This window comes from Aricia agestis, chromosome 11 (assembly GCF_905147365.1).
Source record: "Aricia agestis chromosome 11, ilAriAges1.1, whole genome shotgun sequence".
NCBI lineage: Eukaryota > Metazoa > Arthropoda > Insecta > Lepidoptera > Lycaenidae > Aricia > Aricia agestis.
The window spans coordinates 15,559,787-15,585,653 of record NC_056416.1 but is presented as its reverse complement, the minus strand read 5'-3'; the positions used below and the strand labels follow the sequence as shown (position 1 = coordinate 15,585,653).

At 34.3% G+C, this 25,867-nt stretch overlaps 1 protein-coding gene across 1 annotated transcript in view; it reads left to right on the top strand.

Annotated features, from left to right (window-relative positions):
- Nucleotides 1-25,867, top strand: part of LOC121731958 — a 94,325-nt gene that overhangs the window by 57,602 nt on the left and 10,856 nt on the right. The window contains exons 5-7 of the mRNA XM_042121671.1: nucleotides 2,271-2,392; nucleotides 2,643-2,846; nucleotides 6,323-6,475. Of these exons, the coding sequence (XP_041977605.1) occupies nucleotides 2,271-2,392; nucleotides 2,643-2,846; nucleotides 6,323-6,475 (479 nt within the window). The remainder of the gene's footprint in view (nucleotides 1-2,270; nucleotides 2,393-2,642; nucleotides 2,847-6,322; nucleotides 6,476-25,867) is intronic.

Here is a 25,867-nt window from a genome sequence, read left to right as displayed (position 1 = left end):
TCTATCTCGAGCACGTTTTATATTTCTCGTTACTACTTACTTAATAACTACAAAAGTACAGAATAATCTATATATATAAAACTCAAAGGTGACTGACTGACTGATTGACATAGTGATCTATCAACGCACAGCCCAAACTACTGGACGGATCGGGCTGAAATTTAGCATGCAGGTAGATGTTATAACGTAGGCATCCGCTAAGAAAGGATTTTGATAAATTCCAACCCCAAGGTGTTCAAATAGGGGATGAAAGTTTGTATATAATAATACTTCTTAACGCGAGTGAAGCCGCGGGCAAAAGCTCGTAATAATATATTTGGGTTGCGGTACCTCCAGAAAGTTGCGTTCGTAACTTGATCGCCATTCACGTTATTCGTTTACACAATTTTATAATCATTGTAATTACATAATTGGACAATTATTAAGGTGGCGACAATAGTCCCTCTAATCTTAATTCCGATCCAACGCAAACAATGGACTAATTTAGTTTATCAAACACAATCCTCTATATAAATAAACATCAGGCGTAATTTTATGGACTTTCTCCATAGTGAGATGTAAGTGAATGATCAGATAAGTGGATGCGCGATTGTGGAGTTATTTATCGCGACTCGGACGATGGATGACACGCGAGAGAGCCTGCGATGTAGGCTGCCATTTTAGAACCGATATAGCTTAGCTGCTGGAGCAAGTAGAGCTCTCTAATGTCTATGGTTCCTTAAAAAATCAGAGTAACTTAACATTTGATGAGATCTTAACACCTAAATTTTGTTATGTGCTCATAAAAATTGCGATACATTTTAGCAAGTTTCTGCTCTAACTCTGCAGAGTTTTGGCAAAATTTAGTGAATCTGTCTTAACAGGATTTGGGTTTATACTTCTCATTCGCATTAATTATTCACGAAATATTTGCTATTGTAGTCGATAGACTTGCCAATATCGCCGTATTTTTATTTTCGATGCATAGTAAACGTACCAAAAATGTAAAAAAGAAACTTCTTTTACACTCAATATACTGGAACATTAATAAAATTATGACGATCGTAAAACGCTATCTTATCACCTGCCTATGCACTAGAGTCTAGACCTTTTAGAATAGCCTTCAATAAATCATGGCGGCGCAGATTGTTGGCACGTCCTAACGACCGTGTAATGCCGTAATACTACCGTAGACTTTATAAACAGGAAGACAAGTCGTAAATCAAAAATACTCAATGGATTATGCAGTAGTTAAAATAGTTCTATTTATGGAGTGTTTGCGAACAATTTTATAAATACTATAAAGTTAACGAGCGCCAAATGCCAATTCAACCAATAATAATAATCGGATTTATAGTTATTTCAGGGTATGTTGTACAATACAAGATTTTTACAACAGTTTCGATTCAAAAGATAAAAATATCAATTTTAATACTTAAAGTATACCAAATTCCTGTATGGGTTGAATGGTGCTTCAAATATTCGACCAGCTTTGAACTGAGTCAGACTGGTCACTGGAGTATTAGGAACAAGAACACGGCTTTCTGGTTTGTAAATGCGCCGCCGTAAACGTCATACGATTGCCGGCAAATCTCATTATTTATTATCTGCAGGCGAGCCGTCATATCATTCCTTTTTTGTCACTCTTGGCGGCACTTTCACAAGAATAGCGATAAACTTTGAAGGGAGTTATATGGTTGAGACTTGAGAATAAGAACTACCGAACTCTATCTTGAAAGACGCTTAACGTATATACTATCATATTTAACATAATACTAAATGTAGGAAATGCTGAATGCTTCAATTTTAGGTGATAGAAAATCTTTAATCGATCATCCTGGGCGGAAATATCTGTGAGTCGTAATAAAAGGACCCAATTTAATGTGTAGAATCATATCCACATAATATTTTGAATCTAATCGCATCTACCTTCTTCTAATATCTTTGGTGCGAAAACATCCGACTTCTTGATCGATCATGTCACTCCAACATTAATTATGTATTCAGAGCATTTTCTTAATTCATTAGCGAAGAAAATGTTCCAATAACAGATAACTTACGATGACAACATAATTTGCTGATTATAATATTGATACTCGATAGGCTCTATAAGGAAGGGTGGCTGTAAGGAGTAGAGAAAAGCTGTAGAGTAGCTGTTTAACATCTATTGACCTGTAGCCTTAGGGTCAATAAAAATCTTAGAAGAAATTAAAAAAAAAACTAGATACTTTTTTAAATTTCGAATTATATATTTAATTGTTTTAAATAAGGAATACTTTGTTTTTTTACAGATGGCCAGCATCGAAGTGTCGCTCGCTGGTGCGCGGCGGCGCAGCGCGGGCGCGAGAGACGCTACGCGCGAGTTGGATGCTTTACGCGGCGCGCTGGTTGACAAGGACGCTATAATACAGAAGTATGATTATTGATTACCCCCACTTTTTATAAACTTCAAAATGTATAAGACTGCGATGTATCAATCATCATCACCATACTAATAACCAACTGCTTTGTACCCCAGTGTTAAACTTGCAAGCAATCGCTCCTCAATAGTAGGATTACGGTTTGCACTTCGACTATTACCCCGTTGGTTATATTAATAGCATAATTTGGTTCATCCCTTCAAGTATCCTTCCTTTACTGAATCCATTGCTTCAACCTTGCAGCCTCAAGAAGCAGCTGAGCGCCTCCTTATCGGCAGCGCGTCTCGCAGCCGCCACCTCCCCGCCGCGGCAGGATGCCCCTTCTCTCACTGCTGAGGAACGCCAGGCTCTGGAGGAGCGAGCTGCCGCCGTCCGAACAGAGCTGGACACCAGGAGGGCCAACATACAGGAACTGAAGCGGCGACTGGAGAAGACGCATGTCACTGAGTAAGTTGCTCTTTGCTCCAGGACATCAGTATACCTGTTGCGGTATATAAAATGTTGTCTGTTAAAAAGTTGCTTAACGTAAAAAATCCCAAATAAAGTTCCATCAAATCCTCCTTTAAATATCTACATCATCAACAACTACCTCGAATTTAATTGGAACTGTATTTCAAAACGTTAAGAAAACATAATAATACTTAGTAAGGTTCTGATATTGTTACTTTGTATCAAAGGTATTAGGAAATCATCCTAATACCTAATATATTAAAGGATCCTTAAGAGAATACACCAGGGGCGAGAGAAATTGAAAATAGGTATTTGAAAATGTATTGCTGTCTCACCAATCTCAAGTCTTCCACCGCAGAGCGCGATAGAGGCAACACGACAAAAGTTCTAATATAAGAACAGAAAATCTTCGATTCGTTGTCCGCTGATTCCTTCTCCATAACTTAACCGATTTAAGTACTTTTTTCATTAAGAATTAAAACAAGGCTTGAGCTGTGTTCCTATGTTTTATTTTTTTTGTATATTTTAGTCAGTTTGGTTTTCTGGGTGTTTGAACACAGAGGAAAATCTTGCCATATTTTTGGGTTTTTGGACGTTCTTATCTTTTTTAATAATAAAATTATGAAAAAAAAGTAAACATAGGGACATGCTAATAGTGGCCATAGATATTCAGGAAAAAAATCATAACTCTACCGGCATTATCCAGGGAGGAAACAGGGGACAGCGTTTGTATGGAAAAACGGACGGTGTGGAATCCTCTTAAGATCAGTAGTGCAGCTCAAATCTATAAGAATTAAGCAGTAATCCTCGAGTCGGTTTTCCTTTTACAACTCTCACTTCCCCGAAGATGTTTCTAATGCCATATTAGATATAACTAGATGTTGCCCGCGACTTCGTCCGCGTTAGTATAGTAGATCACGTCCCAAGTATTATTTATTGTACAAAAATATTCAATGTACAGCATTGACTTTCCTACGATTTTATCTATACTAATATTATAAAGCGGAAGAGTTTGTTTGTTTGTTTGAACGCGCTTATCTCAGGAACTACTGAATCCGATTTGAAAAATTCTTTCAGTGTTAAATAGCCCATTTATCGAGGAAGGCTATAGGCTATATTTTATCACGCTAAGACTAATAGGAGCGAAGAAATAGAGGAAAATGTGGAAAAATCTATACTAATATTATAAAGCGGAAGAGTTTGTTTGTTTGAACGCGCTAATCTCAGGAAGTACTGGTCCGATTTGAAAAATTTTTTCAGTGTTAGATAGCCCATTAATCGAGGAAGGCTATAGGCTATATTTTATTACGCTAAAACTAATAGGAGCAAAGAAATAGAGGAAAATGTGGAAATAACTGGGGGAAATTATTTGAAAGGACTTATTTGAACGGGCTAATCTCAGGAACTACTGGTCCAATTTGAAAAATTATTTCAGTGTTAGATAGCTTATTTATCAAGAAAAGCTATAGGCTATATTTTATTACGCTAAAACTAACAGGAGCAAAGAAATAGAGGAAAATGTGGAAAAAACGGAGGAAATTATATGAAATTGCTTATTATCTTAAGAACTTAAGAACGGGGGCAATTTTTATGTCATTTGGCAAACATGAAGAATAGACCACGTGAAGCGACATAGGATATTTTTTTGCGGAAAAATGTACGGTTGCGTGAAATTCCTAAAGTACGCGGGCGAAGCCGCGCGGAACATCTATCTACTTATATATATAACTAGCTGCGTCGTAGTCTTAGCATGATAAAATATACCCTCGATCAATGGGCTATCTAACACTGAAAGAATTTTTCAAATCGGACCAGTAGTTCTTGAGATTAGCGCGTTCAAATAAGCCCTTTCAAATAATTTCCCCCCGTTTTTTCCACATTTTCCTCTATTTCTTCGTTTCTATTAATCTTAGCGTGATAAAATATAGCCTATAGCCTTCCTAGATAAATGGGCTATCTAACACTGAAACAATTTTTCAAATCGGACAAGTAGTTCCTGAGATTAGCGCGTTCAAACAAACAAACAAACTAACAAACTCTGCAGAATTATAATATTATAGTATAGATGTGTAGCAAATTAGAAGGAATTCTCATTTAGCAATAGACGGTTAGGCGGGTTAGGTTCTAATGACCCAACCTTATAAGGGTTTTAAAAATGCCGCTTCGAACATCATTCTCTGTGTAATTCTAGTTTCTTGCCTATTGGTGCAAGCAATCATTCCCTCTCGTGTAAAATACTACAGCTAGAAAAAGAGAACCACACTTTCCAGTTTGGTCGGAACCGACTGCATTACTAACTGCTTATTATTCACGAAAACTTTTCTATTCATTCTTGAGTCCTTAATTTAAGATTGGAACGTTTAACCATCTTTAGTTGTTTTGCGTTAATTGCACAGCTTTTTTTTTTTTTTTTTAATGAAATAAGGGGGCAAACGAGCAAACGGGTCACCTGATGGAAAGCAACTTCCGTCGCCCATAGACTCTCGCAGCATCAGAAGAGCTGCAAGTGCGTTGCCGGCCTTTTAAGAGGGAATAGGGTAATAGGGGAAGGTAGGGATGGAAGGATGGAAAGGGAACGGAATAAGGTAGGGTAGGGAAGGGAATAGGGTAGGGGATTAGGCCTCCGGTAAACTCACTCACTCGGCGAAACACAGCGCAAGCGCTGTTTCACGCCGGTTTTCTGTGAGGACGTGGTATTTCTCCGGTCGAGCCGGCCCATTCGTGCCGAAGCATGGCTCTCCCACGTCTAAACTGTGTTCTGTGGTCCCATAGTTAGCACGTGATTACGCGATTTAACAGTATACCGTTTAGCGAGGTTGGTTAATTGGCTAGTAGCCCCGAAGGTTAGGTTTCGCAAACAGAAAAATCTTAAATAACTGGTGACCTTTGATACAATCTTGTTATTTAATAGGTGTTATTAGACAGATTTTCTATCTTTCCATTTACGGTGTTATTATGAAGAAGAAAAACTTGACTTCCTAATCTACGTGTCTTATTGTTTTTACCTACATACTATTTTCTCACACTTAGAAAAAAAATAAACTAGTATTCACTACGACTAGTACATTGATTTTTCTTTTGCTGAACGTCCCCAGTACCAACTTCTACGAGTACGATCTGTAGACGTTTACACGAATGTCGTCAACATCTTTATTGACGTCACGTACAGGTCCAAAATTGAGGAGTTGCCAATCTCCGGGTGGTTGTGGTATTTAAGTCTTCTTTGACGCCTGTACTCACTCCAAATGTCCAGTAGCGGCTTTAGGGGAGGCACGTTTGAGCGATCACCCAAGGTGCCTCCTGATAATAAGGGGCACCGAGGGCAAACTTTTCTTTGCCCTAGAGTCGCCGCAAGCGCTCCTTTTTATTTATGGTGAAATCTCACCCATGGCGCTGGTACTGTTAAAACCGGTACTGCAAACTTCTTTGTAATCCTTACGCATCAGTTATTTCACCTGGAGTTGTTTGTGTAGGAACATAGACACGCGCATCGAGCAGGCGGAGCTGCAGTACCAGGTGGGTCGCGAGGAGCTGGAGCTGCTGACTCTGGCGGAGCAGGCGCGGGGGCTGGCCCACCTGCTGCAGGCCGACGCCGCAGCCCGCGCCCGCAGCCCCGCGCTATACAGGTGAGCAGAGAGGATTCTCCCAACAAGCATCCAATGCACTTACTAGCGAACTTACTCATATTTGCCAACCAACAACTCTATTTAATATTTTACATATTATTTTATTTTCGTTTATTCGGGCCTCCAAACAGTCTTACACAAATATTAATAAAGTTACACGTATTTATAAGATTTACTTAATGTAAAACCAACGGCGGTGACCACAGATGAAATTATCTCAACCTTGAGAAAAAAAAAGAAAGAAGTGATAAGAAACTGCATGATGACTTTCAAATACATTTATTCTACAATATTATACAGTGGTACACTTTCGGGCAGAGATTCCTCTTACAATTGTTCTTCCGTCAAAATTCGCATCATACTGCGCTCTTGGGGTATTTATACACAATTTTTACCCGTCAACCCCCACTCCAACGTAGCCTTGGGATTGCACGTTGTCAGTGTGGCCAGATTTAAATATTAAAACTACCATCTAATTTAGTCTAAAATAGTTAAGTTACAATAATTTAGTATTCTAAAAACAATAAACTAAGTACTGAATTACGTAAATCATAACATTCGGCCATCCGACAACGTGCAGGGTCCCGATGCACTCTTAAAACAATCATCAATGGTGCAATACATATAACATATTTTTAGTTATCTATACATTTTCACTATAAACTAACCTATTGTTATTTATATCAAATTAAATTTTACATTTAGAAAAACAATTCATTTGTTTTGTTACAAACCGTGTAGAATGATAAAATATAATATAATAATTAATATTACAATATACAAACATTAATTAAACTAATATAACTTATAAGATTTTTGTACAATAATTGCTTTGCAATTATATCAACCAACATTGTTGAAACAATAAAAACACAATAAAGTGGTAATTACAGTATTATAGAAACCTATCTAAGTACAACTATCTAAAATTTTAGTTACTTATGCTGAATTTGTGAACTACACAAAAGCGCATTAGAATAATTATCTTTGCGATCATTTAATAGATCATTTAATAGAAATTACATAACTCGAGTGTCAAGAAAATAAAATTATATATCACAAAAAACTTAATAGAAACAAACGGCAATATTAAAAATAAGCTTAAATACTTAATAACATCTCACACAAGAAACAAAACAAAATAAAATTACCTATCTTAGGTACTTTATCAAATATCGCTGGTGATATAAACCTCTGGAAGTTTTAACAATTATTGGTCTTCCAATTTTACTTTTAAAGCTACTAGTATGGAACTTCACTTCAGCCGATTCTAATTTTATTTATCATTTGCATCTGTATAGATCTGTGATCATCTGATATTCCCAGAAAAAAACTAACTGTATAATAAATTATCTATATAGAACTTCAAATAGTAATCATCATATTCCCAGGAAAGTATATACTGAATTACATTTTGAAATATCAAGTAATTTAAAATTTATTTTATGTGGAGATGGGAATATATTTTATACACTTTATTAACTTACAAGACTACCCAAAATTAACAAATTTGTTTAAACCATGACATCTTCATGTTAAGCTTTTCTGCAGTAAAGAGCATACTTATTTATGTAATGCCTTTATCACATTTTTCGAAACAATTGTTATAGTACAGCATTTTATAAACTATGCTTCTTTCTAAAATAAAATCTTGTTCAACATAAACTTATGGTAATCAAAAGGCAAAGGTTCAAGGGCAAATACTAAGATTCACTGCAAAAATATAACTTAACTATTAATAATCATAAAAACACAGACTGCATTGATACATTTTTAAATAATACCAAGAAATTACCGGAATTATTAATGAGTAATTTAATTATCATTTTAAATGACTTTCTTCTAATCATCTAAACCAGAGATAGTGTGATATATGCCTAATTTTCTATCAGTTCTCGAATAATTCGGGATTAACTTGGTTATATTTCTAAACATATAGTTTTAAATCTAGATTCCACGAGCTCCAGATCAGGCATAAAACTATAATGTTGAGTCATTTCTATGTTTTTGCTTCGTCTTTAATCTAAATCTCACATGACCCTTAAATACTTTAGGCCAGTTTAGTAATACTAAGTAGTTTAAATAAGTAACTTGTCAGAAATAATAATAATAATAGTTGTTTGGCCACAAGCCCGCAACTTTGGAACAAACTCTTACAAAGGAGAATAGAAAACTACAATACCAACAATAATAATAATAATTAAGTAAAGGAGTTTTGACCTTAAACTTAAAAGTATTTTTTACTTTTAGAATTGTGATACCTATCGCTATCGTTTTTATTTTGTAACATTAGTAGAATATTAACCATTTAACATGAAGGAAGTCGGTTAAAAATAGATATCGTCCTGATGTGTAGGCAAAATTTTGCCATAACCAAATTTTGAAAAGCGTCCGAGTGTCGAATGAACGTTTAATACAATTCAAATAAAGTATGCTGATTGCCGGTCTTCCCCAAGTTGACCTTAACTATTTTCTACATATTCATTAAAAATTTAAAATATAAATGCGTCTAGTTTTACATTTGGGATCATCGATTGTTGTCTACCAAATACTCAATCTAGCGACCACGTGGAACTTCAACCTGACGAATTAAAAGAAAAACATCCCATTGACAAATCATATTAAATTCTACTTCGATAGCAGCTTTGCTAATTCTACTTCAACGAATAATAACCAAAATACTACACGACAGACTGTTATAAAAAATCTATATTTAATCAAAGATAAATGCAGTAGAATTTGACAATTTTAAAAGTAAAATACTAATGCAGTAGAATTTGACAATTTTAAAAGTAAAATACTAAAAGTGTGGACCAGAAATATAAGCCAACCCCTTTAAACTTCTCAATATGTACTTATAGTCCGAAGTAGATTTAAGGAAATATAATTAAACGGATCGAATCTTCACTTAGTAATTGTTTACATCAGTAACAGTAGATAGAATTGTCTCATCTCTTTGTTACCGTATTATTCGTAATCGTAACAATTTGAAGTTTTTTTATTTTTTTTTTAAATAGGTATCTTAAAATTATTGACTAGGTATACGATTTTTATATACCACCGAATAGAAGCGAACAGTTTGTTTTATAAGAACAGAAATACAACATTACAGTGCTTTGATCTATCGATGATAGGAATCTTGTGGTAGCCATTTTTCTGGATATGACAAAAAAACGTTTGATTTTGTAGATCGCAAAACTGATTGCTTTCAATGACACTACCGTTTACGAGGTAAAGCAAAAAGTTCGCTTAAAAATTGTTCATCCAATTGTCTACAAATTACAATATTATGTAAAAATAATAAATATCTAAAACACAAAAAAGTTCCAGTAGAGTTACATTATAATTCTTAATCGTTATAGCTTAATAAGTTTAGCTTACCTCAAAGAAGTTTCTTAGTCTCTTTCAGCTTTTACTTTATATAACTACTAGCTGACCCGGCGAACGTTTTGCCGTATAAATTATTTCTAGTATCAATATTTAAAAAGCAGATAAAAACCTATTCTCAGGTCCAACGAATGTACATACAAAATTTCATTAAAATCGGTTGAGGCGCTCTGGAGGAGCTTGCGAGCAAACACCGACACGAGAAAGTTTCACATAATAATTAATAATAATATATTAGATTCACTCACTCCTAACGCTATCAATCACAAAGAAGTGTTATTTGCAGTTGACATAACTTTGGCAATTATAATCGGGGCGAGCGAAGCGAGCCCAATAATAGTACCTAACACCTATATTCTACAATCTTTACATTTTGTGATACATGGAAAAACTGTCACGCCCATTGCTTTGTATGTTTAACATAGTAAGTGCTTTAACATAGTAATTTTTATTTATACCTATGTACCTAGATGCATTATTATCTAGTCTAGTCAAGGAGTGACGATGCGACACGAATATTGACATGGTGAATGTTGAACTTTCAGGATTAATAATATTGGATATTCACTGCAGCGTTTCTTAATTTCTAACAAAAACATTCTGAATACTAATTTTTAGTAGGAGCAAATGCACGAACCATTCTTTCAGGAAATAAATTCAAATTATTTAAGCCCCAGTAAAGACTTGACATCTATTTAAAACGAATTTAAGAACCTTAACATGGTCCAGTAGCCAAGAATGTTAAGAAACACGTGTCGAATTTCAAAAACTATCACCGCTTCGAAAGTTTTGTACGCCTCTAGAAAGGCAGAATGTATAGACACTTTTTTCCATTTCAGTCAACTCCAGTCTAAAATCTCAATTCAATCCATTTCACTCAATTTCACTTAATTGAATTCACTAAATTTCACTTAATCAAATTCAATAAATTTCACTTAATCAAATTCAATAAATTCTATTTAACAATTCAATAAATTCCATTTAACAATTCAATAAATTCCATTTAACAATTCAATCAAAGCTAGGTGTTCCACAAGGATCTATTTTAGGTCCCTTTCTTTTTCTCATTTACATAAATGACCTACCTTATCTAGTTAGAGATAAGCATGAGATAGTACTTTTTGCTGATGATACTTCACTAATTTTTAATGTGAAGCGACAACAATATAATTACGACGAGGTAAATAGTGCTCTCTCAAAAATAGTACAATGGTTTAATGCTAATAATTTACTATTAAATTCTAATAAAACGAAATGTTTAAAATTCAGTTTGCCAAATGTTAGGCAAGTACAAACCAATGTACTATTAAATGATGAGAAAATGAAATTAGTGGACACCACTGTTTTCCTAGGTATAACTTTAGACAGTAAATTACAGTGGAGTCCGCATATTGCAAATCTGGCGGATAGGCTCAGTTCTGCAGCATATGCTGTTAAAAAAATCAGAGAGGTAACTGATGTAGAAACAGCGCGACTTGTTTACTTTAGTTACTTCCACAGCATTATGTCCTATGGAATCCTTCTATGGGGAAATGCAGCGGACATTAATGCAATATTCGTGCTGCAGAAGCGAGCGATATGTTCTATTTATAAGATGTCATCGTGTGAATCCTTAAGAGAAAAGTTTAAGGAAATAAATATTCTGACCGTCGCATCTCAATACGTCTTGGATAATGTATTGTATGTAAGAATAAACTTAAATAATTTCAAAAAGAATAGCGACAATCATTGTTTTAACACTAGGAATAAGAACAAATTAGAAATACCAGTAATCAGACTTAGCAAAGTCAGCAAATCTTTTAAAGGCCAATGTATACGCCTGTACAATAGAATCCCAGTAAACGTTCAAAATCTCTCTATCAATAGATTTAAAAAAGTTGTAAAAGAACGTTTGTGTACTAAAGCTTATTATAAAATCAATGATTTCATCGACGACAACACACCTTGGGAATAGGGTGGTTCTTACAGGCTACTTGAATACTCTTTATAATTGCTGTTGTAAATAGATTTAAGTCATAATATTGTTACAGTTCGACAAGGCTTTAAATGAACGTTGCGAGAAGGGGAACTAGCGCTGTTTTCATACAAAAACGTCATTTTTGACAGTTCTTCTTTACCAGCAGCGCCCATTGACATATTCATTTAAAGCCTTGGTGCACTATATATGTTCAAATTGTAATTTTCCATCTTTTTAGTAAAAGATGGCCCCGTGCGAGTTTCTTACGCCGGTTCTTCTCGCCGGGTTAGTTCCCGAACCGGTGGTAGGCACCTTAGTATCGACGTTCAGAAATATTTTTGTAAAAAAATTACTCTGAATAAAAAATATTTTGATTTTGATTTTGAATAAATTCCAATTAACAATTCAATAAATTTCATTTAACAATTCAATAAATTTCATTTAATAATTCAATAAATTTCATTAATAATTCAATAAATTTCATTAATAATTCAATAAATTTCATTAAATAATTCAATAAATTTCATTAATAATTCAATAAATTTCATTAATTCAATAAATTTCATTAATTCAATAAATTTCATTTAATAATTCAATAAATTTCATTTAATAATTCAATAAATTTCATTTAATAATTCAATAAACTTTATTTAATAATTCAATAAATTTCATTTAATAATTCAATAAATTTCATTTCATAATTCAATAAATTTCATTAATAATTCAATAAATTTCATTAATAATTCAATAAATTTCATTTAATCTAATTCACTAAATTTTGTTTAACCCATCTAAATCCAAATTTCATTCATTCCAAATTTATATTATTTTAATTCAAATTTCATTTTATTCAAATTTCATACAATTCAAATTTCATACAATTCAAATTTCATTTAATTCAAATTTCATTTAATTCAAATTTCATTTAATTCAAATTTCATTTAATTCAAATTTCATTTAATTCAAATTTCATTTAATTCAAATTTCATTTAATTCAAATTTCATTTAATTCAAATTTCATTTAATTCAAATTTCATTTAATTCAAATTTCATTTAATTCAAATTTCATTTAATTCAAATTTCATTTAATTCAAATTTCATTTAATTCAAATTTCATTTAATTCAAATTTCATTTAATTCAAATTTCATTTTATTCAAATTTCATTTTATTCAAATTTCATTTTATTCAAATTTCATTTTATTCAAATTTCGTTTAATTCAAATTTCGTTTAATTCAAATTTCGTTTAATTCAAATTTCGTTTAATTCAAATTTCGTTTAATTCAAATTTCGTTTAATTCAAATTTCGTTTCATTCAAATTTCATTTAATTCAAATTTCGTTTAATTCAAATTTCATTTTATCCAAATTTCATTTCATCCAAATTTTATTTAATCCAAATTTTATTTAATCCAAATTTCATTTCATCCAAATTTCATTTATTGCAAATTTCATTTTTTCCAAATTTCATTTATTCCAAATTTCATTTAAAACAAAACTTTTAATAGAAACTTTATTACTTTAATCAGTGGTTCACTCCACAGTTCTTAATAAGAAAATGATACTGTTGAAATTGGGTTTAAAATTTTCAGTGCACATACCTTTGGGTTTTCTGAATCGTTCATTCTATTAACTTTGATCAGTGGTTCACTCCACAGCGACTTTGATCAGTGGTTCACTCCACAGCGACTTTGATCAGTGGTTCACTCCACAGCGACTTTGATCAGTGGTTCACTCCACAGCAACTTTGATCAGTGGTCCACTCCATAGCAACTTTAATCAATATTGCACTCCATAGCAACTTTAATCAATGGTTCACTCCACAGCATTCATGAAAACAAAAATGATCTAGTTATTGAATCGACCCCTTGAAATTGACAATAAAAAGGATAAACTGCAATAAACAGATCTCATACTATCATATTAGCATAAACCATTTCGATTTCATAGAATTAGAATGTTAGAAAAGGCATTCCATACAATCGTTAGCGCGAAAATGTATCACTCTCGAAAAGAGTGAGCTCACTCATCTGAGAGCAGTGTGCCTTAGGACGCATTAATATTTTGATATCGTTGTTCGATTTATCTATATTACTTGTTTGGTTATCTTTCCAAGCAAAATACTTGATCATGTCCAACCATTCAGGTCATTATTAATTATTTCATTTCTTTTATTGAACAAACAATTAGTTAAGTAATTCTATACCAAATATTTACATAATACATCATAGATAATATATATTAGCTAAAATCTTGCACATCACTAAAAAAATACTAGTTATGAATATTCTTTTTGGCGTTTTGAAATCTTGTAATAAAAAGGATATTTTATCAACTTCCATTTATTTATTTATTATTTATTTATTTACAGTTAATTAAAACGGGTGACCCCAATTACATTAATTAACCTAAAACTTACACAATAATAATACACATTGATAGTAATTAAAAACTAATAATAATAATCTAACCCACGACACAGTGGGGACTCGGCTCTCGCGACAGAATTACATATAGGTAAGGCAAATAGTTTGGGCCGACGGCAAGAGCGGTGCCTGCGATAATTGTCGGGCACGAACAAACGACAAACGAGGGTGTGAAGTTCCGGACAGTCTATAATTCCACGAAGAGCTTTTAAAATAATTAGAACGAGGTCCACACCCCTCCTGACCTCTAGTGAGTGATATCCTAGGGTACCTAAAAGGAAGTTAGTGGGGTACATATAAGGATAATATCCATTAACTCTTTTGTACAGAAATCTGAGAAAAGTTTTCTGTACTTTTTCAAGCATCAGTGTTGATGCGCTTGTATGAGGGCTCCAAACACAGGCATCCGTTTCTAATTTACTGCGTACTAATGTGTTATACAGTAACTTAATTACTTTGGGATTTTTAAAGTCCCTAACATTTCGGAGAACAAATCCTAAGCGTTTATAACTATCTTTAGCAATAGCAGCAATATGGTCTTTAAATGTAAGGGTTTTATCGAAGTATACCCCTAAGTCTTTTGTGTTGTGGACTCGAGTCAAGGGATGTCCATCTATTGTGTAATTAAATACAAGAGGTCGTAACTTCCTTCCATATGTCATTACAGTACATTTGCTCATATTGAACAGCAGATTGTTCAAAATACTCCATCGGTGGAGAGCATCCAGATCCTTTTGGAGAAGTAAACAATCGTGCAAAGATTTTATTACCATGATGATCTTCAGATCGTCGGCATATAATAAGAATTTGGCATACTTTATTATTGCTGGAAGATCATTTATGAAGATCAGGAATAAAAGAGGGCCTAATACTGATCCCTGACTGACACCAGAGCGTGTGCTGTAAGTAGTACTCTCAAAGCAGCCGTATCTTACAAACTGTATTCGGTCTCGCAGATAACTCGCGAAGAATCTGACAAAGGCAGATGAAAACCCAAGAGATCTCAACTTATTAAGAAGAATATCATTATCGACTGTCAAATGCTTTACAGAAATCAAAATACAAAACGTCGACTTGATAGCCGGAGTCGATATTATGTAGGCTCTTTGCTATTCATAAAAATAAAAGTTATATTGGAGTAGTGTAATGCGAATTGTGTATAATTGCAGCTATAAGCAGTCCAAATGTGAACTACATGTGGTGTGCACTGTCGAAGAGTAGCCTCGACCAAGTGACATGTATAATGAATGATGCATGTTAAAATGTAATCTTAACTCACTGTCGAAGAGTTGCCTCGACCAAGTGAAATTTATAGTGATGTTAAAATGTAATGTTAAATTCACTGTCGAAGAGTTGCCTCGACCAAGTGAAATGTGTAATGATGCATGTTAAAATGTAATCTTAACTCACTGTCGAAGAGTTGCCTCGACCAAGTGAAATGTGTAATGATGTCAAAATGTTATGTTAAATTCACTGTCGAAGAGTTGCCTCGACCAAGTGAAATGTGTAATGATGCATGTTAAAATGTAATCTTAACTCACTGTCGAAGAGTTGCCTCGACCAAGTGAAATGTGTAATGATGTCAAAATGTTATGTTAAATTCACTGTCGAAGAGTTGCCTCGACCAAGTGAAATGTGTAATGTTAAATTCACTGTCGAAGAGTAGCCTCGACCAAGTGGAAGGTATTATGTGTGTGGTGCGTGATTGTTACGTGTATCGAGTTCTTTCTACTCCGCAACGTATTTTTCAAATACCTCTTGTTGCAAAGTAATAATGACTGAATTAAATAATTTTATATTACTTGTAAAAATCTCAGATACTCTAATACTCAAGTAAATTAAAACATCTCATCTTCATTATAAGATATAACTCTCGAATGCACAAATTAATTTTTCATATAAAAATTTCACATTTGATAATCTAAAATTATCGAAAACAAAATTATTTCATTACAGTAAAAATCATTTCATAATAACTGTCGGCTCAATTTAAATAAACACACTTTACAAAGAAACATCAACTACACAAAAGAAAAATAGATAGGACATACCAATTATACTCACCGCGTACTAATTACTATTGTTAAAGAAGTTTGTTATACGAAGATGCTGCACTTTAAAACGATTTACCTCAATGTACGCAACATCTACATCGACTTTCAGAACACAGCTAATAATATATATTTGTATGGCGATTGCACCTTCATGATACTTTCAGCTGTTAACATACTTTTGAAAAATATTTTAAAAGTACCCTACATTCTTTTCATATTAATTGTATGTGAATATTTCAAATCATTATCATTAGATAACTCTTTTACTACTATTACTTTTCAGATTTCTTATCTGGGAGCATCGTTACACTTATGAGAAATAAAGATATTTAATCCCAGTTAAGAAATTTAATAATAAGTGAATATAAAGTGAGCGTACCTGGATTTTTCTCCCTCTTCTGAGATGATAAGAAACTGCATGATGACTTTCAAATACATTTATTCTACAATATTATACAGTGGTACACTTTCGGGCAGAGATTCCTCTTACAATTGTTCTTCCGTCAAAATTCGCATCATACTGCGCTCTTGGGGTATTTATACACAATTTTTACCCGTCAACCCCCACTCCAAGTGAAGCGAACGTAGCCTTGGGATTGCACGTTGTCAGTGTGGCCAGATTTAAATATTAAAACTACCATCTAATTTAGTCTAAAATAGTTAAGTTACAATAATTTAGTATTCTAAAAACAATAAACTAAGTACTGAATTACGTAAATCATAACAGAAGATAACAGCATGTAGCTAAATCTATATGGGTGAGCGTTTGTGGTCACTCGATATTCCTCTTCCGCGCTCAAATACGGGCAAACTCAAAAACTCAAACTCAAACTTTTTATTCAGAATACATTTTTGCAAATATTCTCTGAACGTCTACATGATGCCTACCACCGATGGGCGATCACGTACATACAGAGGGATATTGTACACGCCTTGAACTGCCCACCGTCGAAAACGATTGTGCATACTGAAGACAACTGCGCAATCATGCCAGCATCATGATTATCCAATATGCATCTTGATTCTAGACCCAACGTAAACCCTTACGCTGCTGGAGGGGTTTATATCTGTTTATAATCTGAGAACAAGCAGAAGGAGCTTTTCTTCGTCTTCATGGAAAGCTCTTTCTTGATTTCACAAATTAATTACGCCTGTGAGGATGTTTAGAGAAAACCTATCATCAGGTCCAAACAATGGGGATCCACTTTCTCCTATTGACGTATCACCATGGCCCGTTTCCCATGGATTTGAGATTACCGAAACATGCTAAACAATAGCGAGTGAATCACGGGCGATTTAAGTAGCCAGGAATATGGTTGAACACTAATGAGAAAATATCAACCGATCGCTAACCGAACATTAATTAATACACTCTTATTTCAAATCACTCTTATTTGATTGTTTCAAGGACCCTAGGGATTAGGTAAAGTTTTATTTGTAAATCATAATTTCCCCCACCTTTAGCGATTTTAAACCCGAGAGTATGACAGGTTAGAATAGTAAGGACTAGTACAGTAAGCTAAAAACTTCTTGTCCTTTATTATGGCGGACACAGTCAATTGTTATATTGAATGTAAGAATAATAATTGTGAAGACTTTGCTACAGCCTTGTTCTCTTTATTGTACAGTAAGTCAGGGACAAGTTGATTGAAATCTTCAGAAAATCTACCATGGCCCATGATTTAAAATCGATTGAGAATCAGTGCTTCCCCCGATCCCCGTAGGCCGTACCACGATCCCGTTATTTCGCACGAAACATATGCCCTAGGTTATCCAGTGAATCCATTATCGAATGTGGCCCTTGGGCTTCATATAGACAATAGTGTTGATTGTTTTTGTTCTGGTATCGTGAGAGCATTGGGTGCCAACTCCCACGCTCCCCCACTGATGGTATTTAGGTAAACTATTTTAACTACACTAGGGAAACCTAGATAGATCAATCAAAGTCTACTCGGGTTAAGTTTGCTGTAGGGTATCAGTGCAAATGTGACTTGAATTTGTTCATTTCAATATGCGTGTCGTTGGTCAAAGTGCGCTTTTTTTCTTTTTTTTTTATGAAATAAGGGGGCAAACGAGCAAACGGGTCACCTGAATCCTGATGGAAAGCAACTTCCGTCGCCCATGGACACTCGCAGCATCAGAAGAGCTGAAGGTGCGTTGCCGGCCTTTTAAGAATAAAAGAAAAAAGAAAATAGGTGCTTGTGTTGTTGTCAATTTAAGTTGACTCTCATTTATTAAAAACATTCTATTATTGCAATTTCGAAATATAGAGGATCTCAAAATGTAGCTAATAATGCCCGTTGCAGACGATGCACAGTAGCTTGCGCGAGTACTTGCGCAGGTACTTGCGCCAGCGTTCAAACGTAAAAAGATCACGCGAAGTAGCTTTGTATAGTGCCAGTGCATAGTAGGCAACCATGGACAAGCGTATGGTTTTGAATAAACTTTTTAAGTGCCTAATTCAAGAGCTAAATGGAGTGATAGCAGAGGAACTGATGTTTAGTCTGAATTCCATTTATTCATTTTTAATTCACAAACTTAAAACTTTAAGACTCAATAAAACAACCAACTCCCCAACAATCTAGTGGTAGGTTTCTACATCTTTACCAAAACAACAAACAGACTGAACTGGCGCTAGTACTGGCGCTAGTACTGGTCAACGCATGTTCAAACGATGACCAGTGAAGTAGCGCGGGGGTGAAGTAGACGGAGCGGGGGCAAATGAGTCGCACTTGCGCGAGGACCAAAGCGAGTGCTACTAAGCAACTTGCACTCGCACTTTCACTAAGCAAAATGCGTTCACACGATGAAAATATATGCTTAGTATTAGTACTTGCGCAAGCTACTGCGCATCGTCTGCAACGGGCTTAAGGATCTTGCAGAAGAGTTATGACTCTAGCCTAGCTCTTAAATTGGTTTAATCTAAAATACCTTTGATAACAATTATTGTACAGTCACATAAAAAAATTCCCACGTTTAGTACAGTCGCGCTCTGCACTAATTAAATAATTGGTTTAAACTAAAACACCTTTGATTGCAACTGTAGAGGTAGGTACAGTCACATACAAAATGTCCCACGTTTAGTACAGTCTCGCCACTAATGTGTAAAGCGCGTGTTGTCAAATGGCGTGGCGTGCTGTCACGAGACCGCTTTCCACGTCACGGTTCACCTGCCTCCGATACCTGAAGGTACCAATGTGTAAGAAACGAGGAGAATCGAAGTACCTTCTTGTCCCATGTCTGTATAGTTTCTATAGAATATAGACACATTAAGCTCTGATACTAGGTCAACACCTAGTACCAGAGCTGAATGTCATCCGGGAATTAATTTGCGCCAGAAAAATATCTCGAAGGATCAGTAAATTATGCCGCAATATGAATGAGCCTATCCTTTAATCTATTTTATTAATCTATTGAAAATATTGGTCATTGCCCAATCTTCCAACTTCCGATCTTCGTGGTTTTGTAAATAAGCCACAGAAGGAACATCGGATTCGGGCAAGAGAATTGGGCACTGTTCGATTTTTAAAATTGATTTATTTATCCTACCTCTATTTAATCTTCTAGACTCTAGAATTTAGAATTGAGAACGCTCTAGAATCTAGAGCGTTCTCAATTCTCATAGAGCGACTTTCATGCTTGGTCTTTCTTCTATGTCACTGGCTTTACGGTTTTACAATTTACGATACGACCAAACGATACGATGTAACAAATATTGCACGTTCCCGGTATCGACTGGCTGCCATCACTCACATCAATAAGGAAGTTCAGTAGAAATTGATCGCGATCGAGATGTGTGAGCGACGTGATAGACTCGTAAGCGATAAATTGACGTCAAATGTCTGCAATTGGTTATAGATATGGTTATATATACGTGGGAGAGCCATGCTTCGGCACGAATGGGCCGGCTCGACCGGATAAATACCACGTTCTCACAGAAAACCGGCGTGAAACAGCGCTTGCGCTGTGTTTCGCCGAGTGAGTGAGTTTACCGGAGGCCCAATCCCCTAACCCCTACCCTATTCCCTTCCCTACCCTCAACTATTCCCTTCCCTTCCCTTCCCTACCCTCCCCTATTACCCTATTCCCTCTTAAAAGGCCGGCAACGCACTTGCAGCTCTTCTGATGCTGCGAGTGTCCATGGGCGACGGAAGTTGCTTTCCATCAGGTGACCCGTATGCTCGTTTGCCCCCTTATTTCATAAAAAAAAAAGATATCTCAGTTATCAATAACAATGAAATATAGCTCTAAAAAAACTAAAGTGTTAAACACAATTTTCCGCTAAAAGTAAAACCCAGAGTAGGTACAATAAATAAGTGCGGGAGTCGGGACCCATTATGATATAGGTATTAGGTACACACATCCATACGGTCTACGGATAATCTTGCCTTAGGTAGAAATAGAACCATTATGCTTTCTTCTTTATCTCATTCCTAAAACTTCTTGCGATTCCTGATTATACCTTGTATATTGTGAGTTAATGTGGATTTTTACTGTGCAACTAAATATTACATATTATCTTACTGCCGCACTCACTCACTCAGACACGAATATTAATCAATTATTTTACTTATCTGCAATTAATTGAAGATTTTGACATAACATTATCGTCAAACTGCATTGAATTAAAGTTTGATCATCATAATTATTATCCATGGACTAAAATTAGGAAAAAATCGCATTAAAATCAACTTTCATAATCATTAAAATATGAGTGCGACTATTAGCGGGCCCGTTGGCAATCAATTTTATTGCGCAATATCACACCCAATATTTATTGAACAACTTATTTGACAACAAGAATGAAAGGCGGGCACGTTCAATATTAACTGTAGACAGCACAGGTAGACAGTCAGTAATATTGTACAGTACGTGATATTGCGCAATAAAATTGATCGTCTAGGGGCCCGCTTACAGTGTAGTGCTAACAGACAGATCCCGCTAATGACAATGAACAGAACAGTGTTAATACTTGAAGGTTGTATTGACCGCGTGGGATACATTTTATCGTGAAAGTGGATAAAATGTATAAAATCATCTCTTTCACTTTCTCTGTTAGTGATAAGGCAGTTTATCTTATGTTTACCGATAGCATTAACGACGTACTTTCCTCGTTAATATATTTAAATTCCCAATTACTAATCCATAAAAAATCCATTCTGTGCACAAACTTACGGTTGTGCAATGTTTTGTTTTTATGTAATCACTTTTCTTTAGTATCAGACACAGACAAGACAGCTGTCTGTATAAAAAGTGTGGATTGTGGAATGTAGATCTTTTAAATTATTATTTAGGAACTAACCGCCGTACTCAAGACATTTAATTGAGATTTACCTTCAATTTAATTAAGAGTTTGACAGATAATGTATGGGGCGTATGTTAAAATTTTGAATTAATTACATTTAAGTAATTAATGTTCCACTCTGAGTGCGTATATTAAATTACAAGTATATTAATACTTTTAAATTATTATTTAGGAACTAAGTATAATATAATAATTTGATACAGTGCCTCAAAGTCTAAACAATAGAATTCAGACCATTTAGCAGACTATAGACCGTCCGTCTGCAATTTTTGGATAACAAAGCGTTACCTTATACCCGATTTTATAAAAACAAATGTAAAGGAGTTTATCGTCTTACGGCCGTTCCCAATAATCTTTGGTTTTGCCCTACTAGAGATAGCAATAGCTCACAATTGACATAAAATATATGTCTCTAATGTCTAATGTGAGATATTCCTATCTCTAGTAGGGCCAAACCAGAGATAGATCAAATATTGGGAACCGTCGTTACTGTCATACTCAGAGAATAATCTATATATAGGTAAATACGTGAGCGAAAAACTTTGTAACCCTTTTTACGAAAAATGGGGAAACGTAGGTGCATGAAATTTTGCACAGTTATAGTTTATATGGTGAAGGAGTGCATCGAGCTAATATTATTTTGAAATTATGCTTTTATCATACATTTTTTTAACAAATAAAACATTACACACACAACAATGCGCTACAATGTGCACACTCAAAAAAATGACAGCTTTTTGAGTGACAAGCCTATACATACGAATTATACTCTTTTATCTTTTGAAAGAAGGTTGAAGTCTGTTGACAACAAGTTGACAAATTGAAAATGGATTATAGTTTTTTTTATTGAATCTTAGAAACTATTAGACAATGCTTACACAGCCAGTTTGAGGTCAGCTGAGTCCCAGAGACAAGAGTTGAAAAAAATATAAATATGATAAAGTCTATATTTTTTACAAAATAATAATGTCGTTGAAACTAAGGTTGAATTTCGACCATTGGGCGATCTCTAGTGTTAATTAGATACTTATAGTTTGTGCCATAGACTTAATATATACTGTCGTCGGTTTATGGTTTGTGCGTCCTAAGATGATATGGGTGACAGTTTTCACGTTCCTTGCTACGGGTTCTTTTTACAAGAAAACAAAAAAAAACAAAATGTAAAAAATTATATTCCATCTACAAAAACAAATGTTTCCTATAATTGTAAATGAATAATAATGAAAAGATGCTAAATGCTAACTTATTAATAAAAATTATAAATATTAACTGTGAAATGAGTATAAAATTATTGTTACGAAAAAATTTGAAAAATGTCATATCCATGAAACGAAACTTATGTCAATAGAGATTGACTCTGTTGAATCGAAATCAAACCGATAAAAAAGGGCGGCCATCTTAAATCGCCGGCACCACTGAAATGTCAGTACGAAATCGATAATTTCGATTGCAATTCTTTTACGAAGTGATTCGATATTTTTAAACTATCGATTAATTTTTGTTAGGTAACTTCCCTACTATTGTCAATTATAATGTGTCAAGCATATCATCTTAAAACGCACAAACTATAATGATGACACAAACCTTTAAATACAATTTTTTGTCAAACTCTTTCATAAATTTTCGTCGAAATATTTTCTTATTTCGACGGGCGGATCTTAAGGATTTAAGGTCGGAGTCTAATTTGCTCTTAGAAATCCCTGTACATAACACCAAATTCTATGGTTCCTCCTTCACTAAACTTTGGAATGCCTTACCTAGAGATATAAAAATGACTAAAACTTTAAGTCGGTTTAAGACCTTGGTCAAGCAACACTTTCTTACTATTGCTAATAATGATAATTGCTCCACTTAAATTTCCTGGCTATCGATACAATTATTTATAATTATTATTTATCTATTGATAAAATATCACAATTACATAAAAATGTCCATACTTTGTTATAAATTATTTATGTTCGTATGTATGTATTTGAGATTAATATTTATTATGTATATGTGTATGTGTGTATTTATTTATATTATGTACTTTATTACATTTTGTATATTTAATATTATATAGTATTTGTTTATGGCACATTCACCTTATTTAATATATATGTTTCCTCTACCCGTGGTTGCCTGGAAGAAATTACTAATTAGTAATAAGGCCGTTATTGTGTTATACTTGTGTTTTAAAAAAATGTCTTTAAATTGTTGTAAAATTATGTGTGCACAATAAAGAGTATTTATCTTATCTTATCTTAAATTGAAGTTTAATAATTATTCAATAATTCTGAGTAAGACAGTGGAGTTACAACCTCAGAAGTCTACACACGTGAACTTGCAAAGTTCGCAACTTACTGGTCCCTCAATAAATTCAAGTACTTAAATATGTAAGATGATACTAAAATGCACCGCACAGTCCACAATAAAATAACTTTGTCACACGAGACAGACGGTCACAGTAACGTATCGGACGTGAAAATAAACGCTAACAGGGGCCTGATTCTCAAATCTCATGCCTCGACTGTCGCCTCGATTGCAGGCTGCGTCAGGCACGTGAACTGAAGATTTCTTACTTCGCTGTCGAAATAATCAAATGCATTCAACCTTTTAAAGTTTGTAATAATTCATAGTTTGTGGCTGAAGCACCAATACCTTGGCTTAGGGCTAGTTGGGAGAACAAAAACACATTATGATAAATACAGCTTTATGCAATTATATTATAGCTGTATATCAAAAGACACTTTACAAGGCGTCACCATTCGTTTCAAAAGTCACAGCCCACCAATAGCACCTTGTTGGTCTGTTCGTGTATGCTCAGTGCTTTGTTCGCACTGCCCACGGATTACCGTGGGCAGTGCGAACAGATAGGTGGCGCAGACAATAATTATTATTATTAATAATAATTATTAATAATAATTATTGTCTGCGCCACCTAATCCGCACATATTGTCATCATACACGCCAGTGAGACATTATGCGACCAAACGATATTCGAGGTATGAGAATCGGCCACTTTCAAGAAGTGTATTTTATTTGCAAAGTTGAGATCTTTATGAGTGGGAGGATTTATTCAAAAGCCTGATGCTAATATAATAGATGCAGTGATTTATTTTATGCCGCAATGTTTACTTTTTTGACGGTAAATCTTTGTCACTACTGTGTATAGATTATATTAAAGCCTATGAATTATAATATAGCTAGAGATTATACCAGGGGTTCCCAATCTTTTTCAGCCTTACACTTACAAGTCAATGTTTTGTGATGGCGCCCTTCTCTACCTAGCTATTACAAAAAGATATAGTTAAGCAAGTAAATAATAATAAACAAATATTAATCATCTGCCTGCTTTGTATAGTTCATCTATACTAATATTATAAAGCGGAAGAGTTTGTTAGTTTGTTTGTTTGTTTGTTTGAACGCGCTAATCTCAGGAACTACTGGTCCGATTTGAAAAATTCTTTCAGTGTTAGCTAGCCCATTTATCGAGAAAGGCTATAGGCTATATTTTATCACGCTGAGACTAATAGGAGCGAAGAAATAGAGGAAAATGTGGAAAAACGGGGGGAAATTATTTGGAAGGGCATATTTGAAAGCGCTAATCTCAGGAACTACTGGTCCGATTTGAAAAATTCTTTCAGTGTTAGATAGTGTATTTATCGAGAAAGGCTAAAGGTTATATTTTATCATGCTAAGACTAATAAAAGCGAAGAAATAGAGGAAAGTGTGGAAAAAACGGGGAAATTATTTGAAAGGGCTTATTTAAACGCGCTAATCTCAGGAGCTACTAGTCCGATTTGAAAAACTCTTTCAGTATTAGATAGCTTATTTATCTAAAAAGGCTATAGGCTATATTTTATTGCGCTAGGACTAATAGGAGCGAAGAAATAGAGGAAAGTGTGGAAAAAACGGGTGAAATTATTTGAAATGGCTTATTTGAACGCGCTAATCTCAGGAACTACTGGTCCGATTTGAAAAACTCTTTCAGTGTTAGATAGACCATTTATCTAAAAAGGCTATAGGCTATATTTTATCACGCTAAAACTAATGGGAGCGAAGAAATAGTGGAAAATGTGGAAAAAATGGGGGAAATTATTTGAAAGGGCTTATTTGAACGCGCTAATCTCGATTTGAAAAATTCTTTAAGTGTTAGATAGCCCATTTTTCGAGAAAGGCTATAGGCTATATTTTATCACGCTAAGACTAATAGCAGCGAAGAAATAGAAAAAAATGTGGAAAAAAACGGGGGAAATTATTTGAAAGGGCTCACGAACTACAGG